Source organism: Fusarium solani (assembly GCF_023522795.1).
Source record: "Fusarium solani strain SB1 chromosome Unknown bctg00000000, whole genome shotgun sequence".
NCBI classification, from domain to species: domain Eukaryota; kingdom Fungi; phylum Ascomycota; class Sordariomycetes; order Hypocreales; family Nectriaceae; genus Fusarium; species Fusarium solani.
The window spans coordinates 4,742,999-4,762,505 of record NW_027072157.1 but is presented as its reverse complement, the minus strand read 5'-3'; the positions used below and the strand labels follow the sequence as shown (position 1 = coordinate 4,762,505).

The following is a 19,507-nucleotide window of genomic DNA, read 5'->3' as shown; positions in this document are numbered from 1 at the left end:
GTAGAGACGAACGGAACGGGATGGTCATGACCCTTATGATGGAAGCCGACAAATTGGCAATTGTTTGTTGTTGGAGTTTTAGGAATCGTGTTGGTAATATTGGGATTGGGCGAATAGGCGCATTGAATTTTGTGTTTGGAATTGAAAATGCCAGGTGCATGGTTTTGATTTAAATCGCGTTGATTGATTGTTGCGACATGATGAGCTTGACTGAGGTTTCACTCTGAACCATGTTCTGATGTGTAGGAAGGATGGCTGGGACTGTCACATTCAATAGATAGCTTGCCAAAAAGACAATAAATACATTGGCTATCATTACCTTATTCGTGCACATTGTGTATGCTTTCACTGAATGCCATGGCCCTGGAGTGAGGTGTGAGTGTGATGATGGCGCATTGTAGATGTAGGTCGTTGGCAATCCTGGATGGCTAGATAAGCCAGAACAGGCCGACAACTGGTTATAGAGACGAGCTATCCTCTCTCTTGGCCAGCTACTCACTCATGGACCGACTCATCCACGAGCTCATCAATCATTCTGACCCCTTCAATGGACTTAAACTTACACGTTTCAACCGTAAACAATGTAGCAGTGCGCGTCATGACTGTGTATGGCCTGTGATAGCGGCTGGTGGGGGCGGAGCCGCGGATGCACCCTGGAAAGTTTCGAAACTCGCCCAGCCGGAGTTTAGATTATTCTAAGGCCAGACCCTGGAGAGATTACGCTCAACCTTAGCTTCGGGAGAGCCCCCTGGTTTGGCCCCCCCCTCCCTCCCTTCAGGTTCCGTCTCGAATCCAAAGCCCAAACAAGCTACTTGTACCTTTTTCTTCTCCATCACCACCCATCAAAACGAGTCTTTACCATGCTGTTCCGCACACGAGGGCTCGTCTTGGTAGGCGGCCTGATGACGCTGGTCCTCTTCTTCTTTTGGACCAGCAAGGCCCCTGGACCTGGCTACTACAGCGCCGGCGGCTTCCAGAACCACGGCTGGCCCGTGAAGGCCTCGCTCTGGCGAACCGACCAGGATGCGAGCTACCTCTGGAGCTCCGTCAAGGTCAATTATCCCCATTCCGCTTTCCAGCCGCTGCCCACCGCCGCTCCCATGAAGTACCCCAAGGTGCAGGCCACGTTCCCCGAGTTCACGGTGAGCGCCGCCGAGCTGCGCCGTGAGCGCCAGCAGGCAGTCAAGGAGACCTTTACACGATGCTGGAACGCGTACAAGAAGCACGCGTGGATGGCCGATGAGCTCAGCCCCGTGTCCGGAGGCCAGACCAATCCCTTTGGCGGCTGGGCCGCTACTCTGGTTGATTCTCTGGACTCGCTGTGGATTATGGACATGAAGGATGAGTTCAACGAGGCTGTTGCTGCTGTCGAGGAGATTGACTTTACCAAGACGGATCTCAAGGAAGTCAACATTTTCGAGACAAACATTCGCTATCTCGGAGGCTTCCTCTCTGCTTTCGAGCTCAGCAGTGACATGCGTCTGCTGCGCAAGGCCGTCCAGGTTGGCGAGATGATCTACAAGGCCTTTGACACCCCCAACCACATGCCTATCACCCGCTGGAACTTCCAGGCCGCCAAGGAGGGCAAGGACCAAATTGCTGGCGCTGGCGTTCTTCTCGCTGAGATTGGTAGCCTGTGCATGGAGCTTACAAAGCTCTCACAGCTGACGGGCGACCCTAAATGGTTTGACGCGTCGCAGACAATCATGGACCTGTTGGCCGTGCAACAGGGCTCGACGATGCTGCCGGGTCAATGGCCCTTGGTTGTAGATGCTAAGAGCCAGGTCTTCAACCAGGGGAATACGTTCACGATCGGGGCGATGGCAGACTCTGTATACGAGTATCTACCCAAGATGGCCGCCTTGATGGGTGGCCAGCTGCCCATCTACCAGACCATGTACGAGAAGGCCATGGACACGGCGCTGCAGCACAACCTGTTCCGGCCGATGACACCTGAGAACAAGGACATTCTCATCTCTGGGCAAATTCACGCCAAGAACAAGGACGGACAGATTCAGCTTGAGTTGGAGAGCCAAGGCCAGCATCTGGTGTGTTTCCTCGGAGGCATGATGGCACTGGGCGGACGACTGTTCAACCGCGAGCAGGACATTGACGCCGCCGTCAAGCTCACCAATGGGTGCATCTACACATACCAGGCGTTCCCGCACGGAATTATGCCTGAGACCTTTTACATGGTTCCCTGCGCCAGCCAAGAGGCGTGTGAATGGGATGAGAAGCGATGGAAGGAGGGTGTTCTCAAGGAGGCCAAGATCCAGGAAAGCGACACGGCGCAGGTGGACGCGATTATCAAAGATGAGCATCTTCCCAAAGGCTTCACAAAGATCCCGGATCGCCGATACATCCTGCGCCCCGAGGCCATCGAGAGCGTCTTCATGCTTTACCGGGTAACGGGCAAGTCCGAGTTTGCTGAGCACGCGTGGACCATGTTCAAGGCTATCGAGGAGGCCACCAAGACGGAGCTGGCAAACACGGCTGTATGGGATGTGACGGTACCTGATGAGAAGCCGCGCGAGGTGGACTCGATGGAGTCTTTCTGGATGGGCGAGACTCTCAAGTACTTCTACCTCATCTTCAGCAACCCCGATCTTATCAGTTTGGACGAGTATGTGTTCAACACCGAGGCTCATCCTCTTAGGCGCTTGGTAGCCTAGATTTATTTACGAGACCAGCTGGGATTTCGTGGATTTACAGATCTTCAAGATTTACAAGATTTCCTTATTTGTATTTAATTAGAATATGAACTGCGAGAGAACTCCAGACCAGGAGGTTGGGTGACCCAAGGCAAAGTCACGAGACTACACTCGGCGACCAGGTTTCAGTAAGAATGAATGAGAAAAGTAATGAGAAAAGACAACGCCATAAGTCTGAATTTTAAGAAATGTCATTCGGTTCCCTTATCAGGCCCTTACTGCGCTCCCATCCATGAATGGTTGAGCAGTTCCAGGCACTCAGCCCTGTTAGTGGGACCTGCCGGCTGTTGGGTGCATCTCAGTGAATGGATGGTGGTGGTGTGCCTGGCCTGCCTCCACTGGCACTTGCCCGCTGAGAAGCCTAGTTGCTGGAGGTGCTGAGTCAGCCCGGGGGCCAAGGCAGTTGTTGAAGCCCAGATTCTACCAGAGGCTACCAACTCTCCCCACTGCACATCACAAAGGCGCACTCCAACCTGCCACAAGAACCTCTCGTCGTCTACCTACGAACCCCGTGCGACGCGGCCGACGAATCCCTTTCTCTGCGGCGCATCCTAGTTTTCTCCAGTCTCGATCAATTTGGTCATTTTGAGAGTGCTTTTCTTTTGTCGCAACTCGTTCTGCTTGCTTCTCAGTTGGCTGGTTGTCAAGTGCACGTCTACCTACCTACGTTGGTCACGGTCTAGTCGATTATCAAGCATCGAGCAAGTCGCACATCGCGCCCTGCTCTGTCACTCTTTCTTGCGCGTCCAGCTACATCTTACCTATCGCGCGGGTTGAATTGCTTCTCTGGAACACTCGTCCTGTTGTCGCGCCGTCAAATACCCGTCGCCGCACTATCACCAAGTCCCTCGTGCTGCTGCTGCTCGCCTAGGCGCAGCCCCGACAACTCTGCGTTCGCGGCGCATCAACAAAAGGCATTGAGTCACGGATAGTTGAGAGTCCTCTCTGTTTCTTCCCACACAAACTCGTGTCCGTCGGCAACATTAGCCCGATACCGGAAGCATGTCGAACCAAGCGGTCGGAAACGTTTATCAGACCATCATCGACGAGGTCATCAACAGCTCGCGGGTCGATTTCGAGGAGAGCGGTATCGAGGAATCAGTGCTGGAGGAACTGCGACAGGTAAGATAGACAGGTTTTCACTATGTTGGTGCCTTGAGTTTGTTTGGTTGTTTCGATGTTCGCATCACCCAAGATGGGGAGGCCCTCAACAACACACCCATGGTCGATGCTTCCTCTCCATTCTCCAGGACAAGTCTGCCGTCTTCCAAGAGAAAGCGACGACGCCGATGCAACTGGCATTTTCAGGCTTTTGGACAAAAGACCTCATGAGGGGGGTTTTGCTGGCGGGCGAGCGCCGAGAGTCGCGCTGAGCGAGCGGAGGGAGATGGCGGGTTAGGGGTTACGGGAGGGGGCGACACAGCACTATTTGGGTCTTTTAAGCCCGAAGCCCCTGCCGCGCCTCGCCCTGTGACTCCTCCCACTACCAGCTTCTGCCTTCTGATTGGACTCTCTGGCTCCGAATCCCCTCACCCCTCACAAGACAATCCACTTCACGTGCTTCCTCGTCCTATCACGAACCCACTTGGCCTGCATCGCCCTGCACCACCAGGCATCACACATTGCACAACCTATCAAACGCTGCTGCTGCCTATTGCTCGTTCTCTTTTGTCTGCCTTGCCAGAGGAAAGTTGATGAGACAAGGCGAGGCGCGGAATGAGGTTGCGGCACAGGCACAGGCACAGGCACAAACACAGCATCTTGTCTTGGCTTGCACCTATTCAGACTTGCACACTCTCTGCCTTGTTTCGGTTGCATCAGTTGACTAACATGGCTTCAACTCTAGGGATGGCAACGGAAACTGACCCAACTCGACGTTGCCCGGTTCCCATGGGACCCCAAGCCTGATCCTCCACCTCCTGCTCAGCCTGCGCCTCCTCCTACATCAGCGGCCCCTACACATGCGCAGGCTCAGTTCTCACCACAACTCAATGTCCCTGTGCCTCAGGGTCTTTCTCTACCCGGTGTGAACCCGCCCCAAGCTCAGCCCCAGAATGGTGTCAAGCCAGATGTCCCCTATGTGAAGACGGAGGGACCTGCTATCAAGCAGGAGCCTGGTCTGCAAGGCAACCCTATGCCCTACCAGGCATACAACAACATGAATGACAAGAACAACGTGGCAGCGAACCGAGCTGCTCAGCAACTACAGGCTCAGTATGGACAGCGAGCTGCCGGTTCAATCAGCGCTCTCCATCAGCAACAGCAGCCACAACAGGGTCAGCAACAGGGGGTTGCTCCCCAGCAACAGCAGGCAATTCAGCAGCCAGGCCTGACCCAGCAACAACAGCATCAGCAGCAGCTGTATCGCCAGCAGATGGCCGCTGCCACGGCCCAACAACAACCCGCCAATGGCCAGCCCCATATCCGCAACGGCCAGACAGATGGCGCGGGTGATGCCGATGAGTTCGAGGGTGTTCTCATGGAACGGGGGGCCTCTGGTGACCTGCGCGAGCTGGGTCGAGTTGAAATTGACCGCATGCTGCATGAGCAGATCCTGGCCAAAGCCAAGTCTATGGAAGGTGGTGGCTTGATGTTGCCCCTCAAGGAAGCGACCAGACACAGTTCGGCCTCAAAGTCACGTAGCGCAAACGGCAAGCAGCCAGCCGCTTATGATGGAGGTGATGATGGCGAGGAGGAGGATGAAGATGCCATCAACTCGGACCTGGACGACCCTGAAGAGGACCGGGACGACGACGATGTGGATGACGAGGGTCTGGGCAACATCATGCTCTGCATGTATGACAAGGTTCAGCGGGTCAAGAACAAGTGGTACAAACCCTTGCCTCCCTACGATGTCCATCATGGGCTTTGTTTTGTTTTCTGTTTACTAACAACCTCAATAGGAAGTGCACACTGAAGGACGGTGTCCTGACCGTCAACGGGAAGGAGTATGTCTTCCACAAGGCTACCGGCGAATACGAGTGGTAGGGCCGACAGTGGATGGCACGATTCAAGGGCGGCTTGCTAGATGGCCGGCATGGTTAGATTGAGACTAGGTCCAAAATGCGCAAGGCGGACCAACACCAAAACAAAGCACTTTGGGGAGAGGAATCTCGGTCAAAGCAGCACAGGATTGATGATGAATGGCGGGTGAGGCTTGAGGCTGGGCCGCAGGTCACGCATATGCAGATGCAGTCAGTGAGCGAGTGGGCAAAACTGGAGGCCGCAGGTGCCGCACGTTGCGGCCAACAGACTGGGCCCGTATCGGGATTTTTCCACGAGAGGCCACCTACATACGTGGTGCATGTTTTCTCTCTCTCTCTCTCTCTCTCTTCCTCTTTTTTTCTCATTTTATCGGTGTGAAGGCCACGGGCCCGGCCGCAACTAGAGTGTGTTGAGAACACGTTAGCTACCTAGGGGAGGGGGTGATTGTTTAGCCGCGACAAGCTCATGACATTCCCATGTCCCCGTCCTTGCCTTGTCTTGCCCTGTCTGACGTGAATACGGCGAGGGCAGTGAGCGATAGCGAGGCGAGCAGTACCTGGGGCTGATCAATGGATACTGTACGTAGTCTGACCAACAAGATAATCACAAAAATGTTGACCGTGTGTGTGCTGAAAGCCTACTTGGGTTTCTGTACTTTTTTATTTCTGACCAAGTGACGTAAGAGGCAGGGAGTGTCACAGGATCTCATGTATGTTGGTTGTCGTTTCCACAGCTCAAACATCTCGTGTTTTGTCTTGACTTCTGACATGAAGCAGCACTGTGGGCCATGGACCCTGGCAGGTGACAGAAGGGCTGTTGGTCCGTCATCCGTCGTGGGAAGAGAGACAAAGGGGAGCAAGGGAAAGAAAAAAGTAAGAAACCGACGAGCGGACGCAGCCTAGGGTCGGCCCCCGGGGGCTGGGAATCTGCAGCCACCGACTGTTGGGAAGCTGTTGGCTCTCGACATGGGCAGGATCAGCACTCACAATCCCTGCCTTACCGGTTATGCTGTTGTTGACTTGTTGCTGCTAGAGAGAGAGATTCTCACCGGCGCGTTGTTGCGTCGGCCGCAAAGTGCAGTAGCCTAGTGGGTTCGTTGTATGTGCGCGAGTGTCCATGTGTGTTGTCAGGGTTGGGTTGGGTTGGGTTGTGTGTGTGCATCCATCGTCTTGTGTTGTGTGTGCGGCGAGAGTGAGAATGCGGCTTAGCCGTCCCCAGTATAGACATGGGCTAGGGTGCTCTTTGCTTCTTTGGGCTGGCTTCCATCTCATCCCACCGACGTGGTACAGTACAATAGCCTACTCAGTCAGCGAGCGTCTACTGGTTCCAAGGTTAGCGAGCTCATGATGCCACGCACTCGGGTTCATCCATCGTTGACGAGTTGTACTATGCTGCGATATCCCATTGGTTTGCCATACAAGGCTTTCAGACGCCTTCTCCATCAATATGCGCATGCAGGCAGCGCCTCGTGGCATGGCAATAGAGGCACGGGCATCCAGCTTTGCGAGCAGAATCTCACAAATGCCCTCTCTGGCCGCTGCCCCCAACTGCCGCCGGCATGCTTTAATTTCGTGGACCCCACAAAGCTGGACCCGACAGTCTGGGACGGGGCATTGCACCAGTGCGGCACAGCGAGCAGGGGTCAGCCATCTCGCCTCAGCTCTTCGGGGAGGAATCGGCGGAGTCTGTCTCGTCGTGTCGGGGAAGGGAAGCGTGACTGGGGAGGGGGGACGAGTTCGCCTATGGCGTTAGAGCTCGTCGTGCATGAATCAGCGTGACAGGTAAATTTCGGCCGTTCGACCCCCCCATGTAAAGCGATCCTCATGGACCGGGGCAAACTGTTGCTGGCAATCAAGCTGCTGACTCGGAGGAAACGCTGAGGTAGCATTGGGGAACCATCAGACCATGTACAAGGTCCATCTTGCGCACGCGTTGGTTGGGGGCCCCTTGTCCTAGAGGGGCTGAAGCGGTCTGCGATAAACGTCCTCTCAATCTCTACGCCCCCCCTGTTAGCGAGGAGCCAGCCAGCGTCAAAGATCGCAGTCCTCAGGCACCGATTCTGAACCGTCTCCTGCAAGCCATGCAGAAGGCAGATCCATCGCCAAGGACAGTCCACCCGTCGCCGTCGCCGTGGCTCCTGGCTTCTGCCTCCTAGGTCATCCTCCCCAACTCAGGACGAACCGTTGCCACCCCAAGCACCGTTTCACTTCGCTTCCCGGCGGCACAAGCAGAGTAGAGTTGCTCAATCACTAACATGCCGCGAGCATGTTGGTCGTGGCAGACGAAACCCAGACGCCAGCACTCGCTCGTACGCCGTCTTGCTGCTAGGTCGCCTGACATACCACATACGTAGTAGTGGTATCCGGTGGAATGGTACGACCTAGTCCATGGTGGATTCGACGGGGCCATGGCGGTGTCTGCTGCTCCTAGCTTCGTCTCGTATCAAGCTCCCTTGTTGCCAGGGGCAGATGACTCTTGTCCGGGCTTGCACAGAACTCTGGGACTCTCCACAGGTTTGTCCGCCTCCTTGGAGTTTCGGTTGCCCAAGAGGACGGTAAGAGGGCTGTTGTAGGGTACCATCCTCCAAGACTCGGGAGATGTGAACCTGTTGAGAGCGTCTTATTTTTCCAAGTCTGGGACACAAATGCAACATAGCTCTTTGCACACACGGCTGATGGTGCACACCTGGTGGTATAGCCAGAGGCTCAATATCCTCCCGAGCTCTCGCAAAAGCCACCTTTTCACCTTTCAGCGTGACCGCCCACAATCGTGGGGGTACTGGAGGATGAACCTCAGACGCACCAGGCAAACCTCCTCCGGAATCCACGTGTAGTCCTCGAACCAAGGATCTGGTCCAGCAGCTCCAGGGGTGGAGTCATGCGCACTGTGCTGAAACCACGAAACAAGACGAAAACCCCAGCTCGACAGCCGCCGATATTGCCCGGGTTGCTGGAAGGTAGCTGATCCCCGGAACCTCCTACGTATTCGTTAACAGCCAATGCAGTAGATGTGGACCCTTCCTTAACCAGGGGGAGTCGTATGAACCCAAGCGCGCGGTCATTACCCGCCTGAAAGAAGGCAGCCGGGTTTGATCATGAGAAGCGCCATTGAAAGATCCATTAAGGGAGGAGGCATATGTCGGTGATGGGCAAGTACAAAGCCCTTGTCAGTCGCTGACGAGACGATTCTTCTTTTCTCTCATTGAGAGCCAACCCAGTATGCCGAGGTCGGTAACCAGTTAGATGTACAGGTTTCCTACTTCCGCGTGCCAGGCCATGTACGTTCCGTCCCCAAGGGCTCCGACCCAGCCCTCTGGATAGCGCGGGAACAGACAGGGTTCAGGGATGGGACCGTGCAAACCTCATTTCACCCTCCGCACGACGTACCTGGACTTGCATGAATGAGCGGATTGGTTTCGACGGAGGAGGCTTTGCGGTCAATCATTGGCGGCCTGTGATTGGTGCCATTTAACGTACGCATGCATACATTAGTTCTGCCATTTAGTACCAGAGTTGCCAGTTGTTGGGACGGATGACCAGCCCATTTCTGACCACGGACTTTCCCTCACTTGCCTGGCGTGAGAAATCGAACCCATCTCCTCCGTTGGCAGAGCTTTTGATAGCTGCCAAGGCGAACAAGATAGCCGTGACTTGATGACGTGTCAAGCCTAGTCGAAAAAGGGGCATACTCGTCGTTAAGATGTGACGTCCGAGCGGCCTGTATCTGTGAAAGAACATGCCTCCGTGGTTGGGTTCATGCTATTGCGGGAACATGGGCGTCCTTGCAAGACTTGAACAAGGCCTGCTTCTGAAGAGAATCGCGATTGATCAGCATTATCAAGACACTGCCAATCCATGGTGGTCGACCAGTTGTTTCTTTTCTGAGCGGATGAAGCATCAGAGAAAGTAGCGGGCAACATGATAAGTGACAATAGTAAACATCGTCTGATAATAACTTGTGCTGTTATCTCAAGCAGAGGAATACTGGTTAGCGTCTCGGGTTGTCAGGGTTCTGTGGACACGGAATATTCCAGGTACTCGGTTATGGCACAACGTATCTCAATTGAAGCGGAAGCCCTTTCCAATCACACGTCAGAGGTGCTGGCTGTATCAACTGTGAAAGTAGCAATTGATAAAGAAAGGCACCCGGGAAATGCCCATGCACAGGGGAAGTCACATGCAAGCTGATAATGAAGCCCAGCATTGGTTTCGACAATCTCCCGAGGTAAGCTCTTCCCATCCGCGAGACGGTAACGTTTTGAGCCCGGTCGATGTTTGTAGGTACTTGCATCCTGTCAGTTGTGTCGGCAGACGAGCAGCCGCTGCTGTGCTCCGATAGAGCCGCATCTAGCAGCTCGTTTCGAGGAACGACGGTCCGCAAGAACGTTGCACTGCAGGGTGCACAGCATGTAAATGGCCGATCAGAGACAGAGCTCCATGTTTCATTTCAAGATGAGTTCATGCGGAGTTATCTCGAGCCACGAACCCTGCGCTGTCCTCGACAATAAGTTGTCGTTAAGTTGAGTCTCGCGAGTAGTTGTACATGGAGGTTTCTCCTTTGGCCGGAATCCTGAGGCGGAGTGACGCCCTGGAGTGCCCCAGATCAAGGATTGCACAGTCAAGATAGTGTCGTTAGTGGACGGACGCCGGCGCTCTTGGACGCCAGCCGCGACTCGCATGATTTAGAAGGTACGTCGACGGTGGGCGGTTATGGTTTGTCGGTTGGTCTGCTGGGATTGGGCGAGAAAGGGTTCAGAACAGCAAGGCGCTTCGCCCAGCAAGGATGTTAGTCGGTTGGTTGAATGAAGCATTGGCTGCGGGGAAATGGGAATAGCGGCCCGCGTAGATTCGTCTTGGACTTGTGGCTGCTGTGATGTTGGTGATGGGCTGGTGCGTAAACATAAGTGCAGGCTTCCAAAGTGTACCGTAGCTCGCGCCCGCACAGCGCAGCACAGTGCTCCCTCTCGACTGGATGGAAGGAGAGTTGGTCGTTGAAGAATATGGAGGCTCATGACAGCGAGCGGTGTTGGTGACCCGATGCAGTGGGCAGAGCGGGGGAGCCCTGGCCCAATCCCTTGCCTAGAGCCAGAATCCATGATTTGGATCGACGAGCAGTCGGACCAAATACATACAGTGCCAACAGGAGCGCAGCCGGGCCGAAAGTTGTGTGTCCAGGAAGCGAGGCCAGGTGAGGTGCTGTTGTTGCAAGGGGGGTGAAGCTGGCAACCCTCCTGTACCAGAGGGCTGGGATCCAGCGCGTAAGTTCATCTCGATGGGAATAAAGCTGGTGTGAATGTTGCAAGGCGTGCGTTTCTGGTTCATGTGTCGCCTCACTTTGACATCCATCAATAGGTAGCCTACTAAGCCACCAACGATTCATCTGTTGCTGATCTCGTAGTTCTTGAGAAAGACTCGTGGCGAGCAGCACAGCGAAGATCCAAGCCTTCGACAACGGTCAATGCCACAGCTGAAAACCAAAGCCCAAGAGAGGAAATGGCAGGTATGCACATGTCTACCTTGGCCCAGGTACCCTAGCCGGTGAGTAGAAAGAAAGGCGACGATGGAGACGGCGGCGCCCGGACGGGACGAAACGAGGACAGCGGGAAGAGATGGGGCCAAACAGCGTCCAAAGCCAAGCAACAGGAATCCATCAATGAGTCTCAGTGGTCGGGGGGCTAATATGCGCCAACGCCCGGGCATTCCTTTGAACTGCCCATTGCCTGCGGGCGTGCCGCGGAGAGTCCAGCGCAAGGGGCAGCCCTGGCATCAAGCACCTACCTCGGCGCGTCTGGCAATAAAAAAGAAAAAGGGTGGCGGCTAGCTCGAGTCACTAGGGAGCATTGGCCCTGCGACAGACGGCGGCGGCGGCGGCGGCGCGCAACGAGGAGCAGGCGGGCACTAGGGAAGCCTCCCATCGCGTCGGGTTGTGTGTTGGTTGACGTCCTCTATCCATGGAGGCTGGGCTGGGGGGATGAGGCGAGCAGCGACGGTTGAGAATGGCGCATAGTTTTCCTTTTTGCGGGTTTCTCCCTCTGTCTCAATCGGAGCCGGCGATGTAGTTGACGAATTCGGGGGAAACATGACTGAAGGACGGACAGGGTGGATGTAGATGGATGGAGGCAGAAGTTGGTGGTGAGAAGTTGTTCGATTTAGACGGAAAAAGACCAGACCTTGTCTCCTTCCTCAACCCGTTTCATGACCTACGTGCGGGAAGATCCTCCTTCCATGCCTATAACAGCCATTGCCCGTGATTAAGACTGCAAGATAAGAGCAGATCCTTATTTTGAATTGCTGTCGAAGAGGCCAAATGGGCCCGGGCGTCCATCTTGGAGAGGCTCACTAATAACAACTTCTTTATGCGCACTAGGCAGTAGTCAGATATGTTGCCCACCTAGGCAGGTGGTGATAATATGGCCTGCTCTTGAAGCCGATCTCCCTCGATCCTCGATCAAGTACTACCCGCTACGCCATTCATCTGCATCCACAATGGATGCTGGCCCCAACTCAGCCACTCTGGAGGGCGGCAGGCCTTGTCCTCAGTGCCGGTCATGGTCATGGTCATGCACCACCCACCTGAAGCTGTCTCTAATTCTCTCCTCGCTCGCTGATCCATGGATGGTTCCTTGTTCCCTGCTCCGCGCTAAATGGCATGGCTCGCTCGACGCTAAGGCACAGCCGTGGTCGGCTAGGGGCATTTGGCAACCCCGAAACACAGACGCCTCGCACCGCCGGCAGGACCACCAGTCCTCTTCCCAGTCCTCCACAGTGGCATGGAGCCATCACTGATTGATGGCTCGGGCACGGTTGGAGAAGGAAGAGGAGGGGAGGGGCCCGACCTAACCAACGCGGAAAAAAAACCTAGACGACACCCGTCCAGTTCCCAAGGCCGCCCGGCGGTTGCGGTTGCGGTTGCGGCTTCGGCACCATCTACCGTGACAGCCATGCCATCATAGCGCCCACCTCGAGGGGGAACAAAGGCATAGTCTGGGACTGGGCACCGCCTCTGGCTTTGTTTGACACATTGATTACCTACCTCGGAATGGATGCAAAGCCTTGGTCACACCGGCACTAAAACATATACCGGGAGCTTGGAGAGACAAGCGGTTCCGAAAATGGAGGTGATCTCGGGTGTTACAGAACAACAAGACCTCGGGGCGGCCAGCTACGCGGCCGACGGGGAGACCACCTTGGTCCTAGAAACCAACTTCAAGAGGCCAACTTTGCAGGCCTGGCTCCGGACAACCAAGACAAGGTCGCGTCTTGACGCTGGGCACGCGGGCTGCGAGTTCTGTGTGCCGCCAAGGTACCTTGCATGTCGAGGAGCCGTGCTTGCTTGATTGCCTACCTGCTTGCCTCCATGAATCCGTCCCCAAGTCAGCCAGCCATATCCATCCTTGGATGGTAGCCCAGGGAATCGAAGTTGGTTGCCCCCGGAACTCTGCCATGGTGTTGCGGCGCCAGGGCCCTACAACGGCCACGCCCCCCCTGGGTTTTCTTTTTCCCTTACCACCCACCTCCAGTTCAGTCAGTAGAGGTGTGTCCCGAAATATTCGATTGTCTGTCTACTTCCATGGATGGGCGCTTGGTCGGCCAGCACAATTCATGACTGTCGGTCCTGCAATGGATGCTTGGTACTGTCCATACCTGCTGGACAGCAGCCTACCTCGCCTTGTCACTTCAATTATTCCCAGCCCACCGGACTCACCAGGGATGGTAACACAAGTCTTAAACCGCTTTTCGAGGCGCATCAAAACAAAATTCGACCAACAACGGTCAACGGGGGGTGCAATACTGAGAGGCAAGGGGAGAAATCACAAGGGCCACGCCCACGGGTCCCACGTCCCATGCTACCTGTACCTGGGCTGTCTGCCCGTACCTGCCTTACTACGAAGTAGGTTCCTTGCGCTCGCTCGCTGCACTGCGCTCTGTTGCGCTGCGCTGCTCCTGCCTGTGTTGTACCTACTGTACCTACCTACCTTACCTACCTACCGTCCCTCTCTCTATTCCATCCATGTCCCATCCCATCCACTTCCATCCCATGCCCACACACGCCGCTCCGCGCTCCACGTCCCCTCCGGCCGGCAATAATAAGTATCAACAACCTTCCTCCTCATCTTCTCCAGCTTCTTCCTTGCCCGTGACATCTTCTCCGCCATTGCTCTTCCTTGCCTCCGCCTTGGCCATTTGAGCATCTCAATCAGCAGCCCGAGCATTCATCCTGCATAATTCATTCTGCGCACGTTCGCGGTAGGAAGAAAAGGGGTGGAACAGGTGGAAAAAAACCCTCCTCTGATTTTGGACTTGACTTCGTTGAGCTTGTCCTCCCCCACCACCGTCTCACGTCTCGATTCTTGGACCAAGCACCAGACAGACCTCCTCCTGGCAGCTTCACATAAAAAGCCCTCGCCAGAGCAAACTTTCTCTGGGCCCATCTCCGCCTTGGAACCCACCTCCGGAAACATTGACGGCTCCCCTCTCGTCCTGAGTCGGATTCTCGACCTCCACTGCCAGCCAATCCTGTCTGGCGGCTCCCCGTCGCCAACGCTGTGCGGTCCCTCCTCGTTGGCGTTACCGACAGCCTCTTAATCTACTTCGCACGCGTGGATCTGGCCCCGAGTCTTCAACCTGGAAGCCTACCTTTGCTCTGTAAGTGAGTGCTGTTGGGAATAGTCATGTGTGCTGGTCGGAGCAAGCAAGCGTCCATCCATCGCGACTTCTCAAACGTTTGCCCCCGTTTTTTTGTGATCCCCCTTCCCCGTCGGTCTCGAATCTCTGGCCACAAACTTCATGGAGCGTTTTCCTGGGACATCGATATGCAGGAGCCGCGTGCGACCAACAACGCTGCGAGTCTGTTACGTCTCACCAGCTCTACCGTTGTTCGGCGCCATTTGCGCCGTTTTAGGGTCTATGCCCGGATGGTTTTTGAGTTGAAACCCTCGAGTCCTGTGGTGCCAGCGAACCGTGCCGCGCTCTCCTCGACAACCTGGATCAAGCTTGATGTTGCGTGTTGCTGGGCCTATTTAGCTCTCAGAACTCGCATGTCTTGCCCATCCTTCAGATCTTGCTCCCGAATTCTGCATCACCTTCCACACATGTCTATTTCCCGTCTCGTGGATCCTGGCTTGCTGCTGTGCTTCAGCTAACATCTGCAGCAGTGTTCTCCACTGGGCCTAGAATCCTCCCACATCCTGGATTCAACAAGGCAAATCTGGATTCTCTCAGTCTTCCACCACAGTCAAGCCACGCCGAGACCTCGTTCCTCATACCTTGAACCTTGGTAACGTGGAGTCCTTCCACGGTCTTCTCCCATGGTCGTCATGTCTTCACAAAATAGGTGTGTTCCATCCCAATCTGAGAACTTTGAGAAATCAGCCAGGCTCACATCATTTAGCGTGACCGAATCCGAGGGGAGGTATCTTGAGGATGGTTACTGGAAACATGGTCGCTTCTACGGTTCCTGGAAGCCTGGCAAGTATCTATTTCCCATCGATTCAGTAAGTCAATCCCTGCCCCGGAGTGTTTGTCAGGCACTCTAATCCAGGCTGTTTAGGAAGAGTTAAATCGCTTGGATATATTCCATAAAGTCTTTCTGGTCGCTCGCGGCAATAAACCCTTCCACTGTCCCATCATGCGGAAAACGCCCAGAATCATGGATCTTGGTACAGGAACTGGAATTTGGGCTATCAACGTCGCAGAAGAGTAAGTACTCACTTTGTTATGCAGTCCCCTTTCCGACGTTCGCTGACAGGCCGCAGCTGTCTCTCAGACGCCCAAATTATGGCTGTAGACTTGAACCAGATTCAGCCCGCTCTGTAAGTCTTGAAGGATTCGCAGACATAAGCCAGAGGCTAACGTGCCCAGAATCCCTGTAGGGGTAATGCCAAAGCAATATGATATCGAAGAACCGACGTGGGGTCCGCTATTATCAGACTGCGACTTGATCCATCTGCGGATGATGCTTGGAAGCATTCAGACCGATTTGTGGCCCCAAGTGTATCGCAAAATATTTGAGTATGTACTACGCTCTCACCGCCGCCAGCTGTTTTAACCCATGTGCAGGCACCTGACTCCGGGACTCGGCCACTTGGAACACGTGGAAATCGACTGGACACCCAGATGGGACGACGACGAAAGGCCTTCGAATTCCTCATTTACCCAGTGGGCAGAGTTGTTCCTGACTGGAATGGACCAGTTCAACCGTACCGCAAGAGTGGCACCAGAAGAAACTCGACAAATGCTCGAAGCTGCAGGGTTTACGGACATCAAGCAGGAGATTATCCCGGCCTTTGTCTGCCCTTGGTCTCCTGATCGGCGGGAACGAGATATCGCAAGATGGTTCAACCTCGGTCTAAGTCACAGCCTGGAGTCTCTTAGCTTGATGCCCCTGGTTGAGAAGCATGGCCTGGGGCCTGATGAGGTCCGTGAGCTATGCGCAAGAGTCAAGCGCGAGATCTGTATTCTGCGCTACCATACTTACTGCAACATGTGAGTTATCGATGTCTTTCCAGGCTGTGGACCTGGACCTCAGAATGGGATATTAACCGCTTCGCAGTCACGTCTGGACGGCGAGAAAGCCCGGGCCCCCTCAGTAAGGCCTTGGTCCATTTTGTGGCCCCAAGCTCGTCAGACCCAACACAAGACATGCTATGCTGCTCAGTGGGAATGACGATAACATTAAATGCCAGGCAGATCGTCGCGACGCGCTCCGCTCCTGGAATTGTTCACTAGGCCAGGCTCGTCCTTGAAGGGGGCAGATTGAGAATACGATGGCCGCTGCACACAATCACACCCTGGCTGCTCCGAAATGGCACCACGCTTTGTTCCGAGCGCGTCACGGTACCACTCATTTCCCATGTTTGAGGATCCGCCGAGTTTCAAGAGACGCTCTCCCTCAGAGCTGGCATCGTGGAATCAATATCTAGCGACAGGGGTCATGATCGGTATCACCAACAGCGACAAGGAAGGGGGGCCCTCAATCAAACGACCAGCCATTTTAATGAAGGAACCCCCGTTGATCACGGTGGAAAAGACCTGACCGCCCAGACTCTGCTGACCTGGTCACATCAATCTGTCTGTCAAACGCACTGATGCCGCCGTGCGCGTGCGTGTGCGGGCAAGGGCTTGACGCAGCGTGGCTGGTAGCTGTTAATTTGCCTGCCAAGATCTAATCCGGGGACTCCATAATAGCTCCGCACACCTCGGGACGGCCCTCTCTCGTTTCGGGCCTTCAGCTCCGTCGACAGCGCGGATCGATCGGATGACTTGACCGAACCGCATCGCGCTCCGTGTGATCACGACGTGGTCTTTGCACGCGGCAACCCTCTCGGATCTGTTGTGGCGGTCAGGCCTTGCTGAGGGCATTGCCGCCCAGGCTACCCGCTTCTGCGAAGAAGGTGACACTGAGAACTAAGCGAGGGGTCCGATCGACTTATCGCGAGGGATGGGACCCATATACCGTGGTCACTTTGCTCACTTCCAGAAGCAGAAGGTGAATGACTTGGTCAAGGCTTTGTCTCGGTGAAAATGGCCTTCTGGAAGCATCTAGGAGGGTCACGTTTTCATCCTGACAAGCCAAAACTAGGTTGTTTTGCCTGAATTGCGCGATTCCTCTCCCTCACATCACCGCTGTCTCCTTCATCGTTTGCCGGTACCCTTTCATCTGGCTGAGAAGTTGTCTCAGGATCGTCCGGAGCGGATGGCTTTGGCCATCTGGGCGAATTTGCCAGCGGCTTGTTTCTTGGACAGGCCTTTTCGGTTTCTAGGCCGTCGTGCCTTGGCCAACGCTCTGAAATGTCTGGTCGACGGAATTGTCGGCCGTGGATATATGTTTGCTTAGGATATGCATGTGCCCTGGATATGTGCCCTGGATATGCTCATGAGGATCGAAGGGAACACTCCCTTCGCAGACTGCTATGTCTTGACTTCTACACCAAGCATCAAACAAGGCGGCTATATGCTACATTTGAGCTAGTACACCGTCTTGGTGGGCTTGAGCAATGGAGTCCTCGTTCTACTGATCATCCAAAGGCCAAACCAACAGTGCCCATATATCTGTATCTGAAATATCATAATGAGAAATACCCAACAGTATTATACACGTTTCCTAGAGACTTTTTGGAGCAAGTTCAGTGATGTTGCGAGGCTATCCATTTCACCGGGGCAAAATCTCCACGAATCGCTGTCCATATGAACCAGACGCTACACATAAACTTGAATGGGATTTGGGCACACTCTTGTATTTCACATCTGAATCTTGAGACGAAGTCGTCATGCAACTCTGAAAGGTCACTGATCAGGACTTCCTCTGGGCTGTTGTCCTGGACTACGGCGTAGGACTCTATAGCACGACCTGAGTGAAGGAGTCTTGACGAAGCATCACAACTGCACCATGCCAGTGGAGAGTCATGAGGGTAAGTATATTTTCCCCGTAGATCTCGAGATGAAGTTCAACACACTTGGGTTAAGGAGCCATCATGGATGCCCAGGTAGCCTTCTTCGTCCATCAAACCCAAGCAGCACGGGACTTGCCAGTTGCAAGACTAATTTGAGATCCTCCCACAGGCTTGTATGAGTTAGTGAAAGGTGACTCTTGTAGAGTTTCTGAATAAAGCATAGGTATCTTGAAACGAACACCGGCGAATCATTGGTCACTCTGCAGAGCCCACAAAGCATATCATTATCCATTATGTAGTTGCAAAATCCAAGACTGCAAGATAAAGGTGACTAACGTCAATTGGGATGACGCAAGGGATGGCCCAAGTAGAGACCTCACACGAATACCCAGATATCGCTGCTTGGAAGGTATCCACGGCGGGGGTAGCCCGCCGGGTGTTGATTTTGATGTACAGTTCTACAAAAGAAAGGTGCTCACAGAAGACAAACATCGAAGTCCAGTGAGACCAGTGTTCCCTAATCTCCCAGGTTCCAACTCCCCGAATAGATGAGTCTCCAATCAGCCCTTCCCAGGCGTCCTCGGGCCGGGGAAGCCATGTCTATAACCCAGTCGTTCACATTCGTCTTTCTCCCCAGCTCTTCATACATCCCCACAACTCCCGCTACATTACAGGGACACGCTTAGTGGTGCGAAGAGACCTCGCCTCGGTAACCAACGAGCTTGAATCGGCCAATGATCTCGCCGACGGTGAAGAAGCCCAGAACCTCGGCAAGGACGACGCCGCCAGCGGCGACCTGAGCAGGGCCGATATTCCGTACCTGCTGGATGACGTTCTGGGAGGACTGGATGAGGCCCCGGGTCTGGACGGTCTTGAGGAGGTTCTGGTAGGTGGTCTGGAAAGTGGCCAAGTTGCTGTCGGATGCGCGTTAGCCGGCTGTCCCGCCCAATATTTGCGGGACAATTGAGGGGGGGTCTTACGGAGGGCTCATCTTCTGGCCGTGGAACACAATCTTGCCAACCTCGAGGGCAACCTTGGAGTAGTAAACCACAAAGGGAACTTGTCCTGTTCAATTTGTCAGCATCCAATTGCCCACGCTGCGATTGAATGCCGTGGCAGACATACGCTCAACGAAGCTGATGACCTTGCCCGTTCGCCCGCCGACCTTGCTCAGGGCATTGGCGGCACCCTTGGCAGCACCAGCAATGGCCGGGCCAGCAGCAGATGTGACGCGCGACAGGCCCTCCTGAGCCCGGGCAGCGGTGTTCTTGGTGGCCTCGGCAGCCTTCTGGGCGGCGGTGCTCTCGAAGCGTCGGGCGGCGACGCGGAGGGCCGGCGAGCGGAGCATGGGACGGGCGAGCGACGACATGGCGGCGAAGGTGACGATGAGGGATTCGAGAAGCCTCGTGGGATCGGTGTC

At 54.7% G+C, this 19,507-nt stretch overlaps 4 protein-coding genes across 4 annotated transcripts; 3 read left to right on the top strand and 1 right to left on the bottom strand.

Annotated features, from left to right (window-relative positions):
• Window positions 1-860: 860 nt before the first annotated feature.
• Window positions 861-2,672, top strand: MRS44_001503 (uncharacterized protein; the record flags this gene model as incomplete). The annotated part of the gene is made up of 1 exon (XM_046267330.2): window positions 861-2,672. One exon carries the CDS (start codon window positions 861-863, stop codon window positions 2,670-2,672), a length of 1,812 nt encoding a protein of 603 aa, XP_046138224.2.
• A 1,041-nt stretch (window positions 2,673-3,713) lies between these two features.
• MRS44_001502 (uncharacterized protein) lies at window positions 3,714-5,699 on the top strand (the record flags this gene model as incomplete). The annotated part of the gene is made up of 3 exons (XM_046280637.1): window positions 3,714-3,833; window positions 4,558-5,540; window positions 5,615-5,699. The coding sequence occupies 3 exons, from the start codon at window positions 3,714-3,716 to the stop codon at window positions 5,697-5,699; spliced, it is 1,188 nt and encodes a 395-aa protein (XP_046138225.1).
• A 9,624-nt stretch (window positions 5,700-15,323) lies between these two features.
• MRS44_001501 (uncharacterized protein) lies at window positions 15,324-16,287 on the top strand (the record flags this gene model as incomplete). Its single annotated transcript, XM_046267331.2, has 5 exons — window positions 15,324-15,394; window positions 15,451-15,507; window positions 15,557-15,706; window positions 15,755-16,180; window positions 16,248-16,287. 5 exons carry the CDS (start codon window positions 15,324-15,326, stop codon window positions 16,285-16,287), a joined length of 744 nt encoding a protein of 247 aa, XP_046138226.2.
• Window positions 16,288-18,769: 2,482 nt separating this feature from the next.
• On the bottom strand, window positions 18,770-19,456 carry MRS44_001500 (uncharacterized protein; the record flags this gene model as incomplete). Its single annotated transcript, XM_046274886.2, has 3 exons — window positions 18,770-19,001; window positions 19,068-19,152; window positions 19,213-19,456. 3 exons carry the CDS (start codon window positions 19,454-19,456, stop codon window positions 18,770-18,772), a joined length of 561 nt encoding a protein of 186 aa, XP_046138227.1.
• Between the last annotated feature and the right edge of the window lie 51 nt (window positions 19,457-19,507).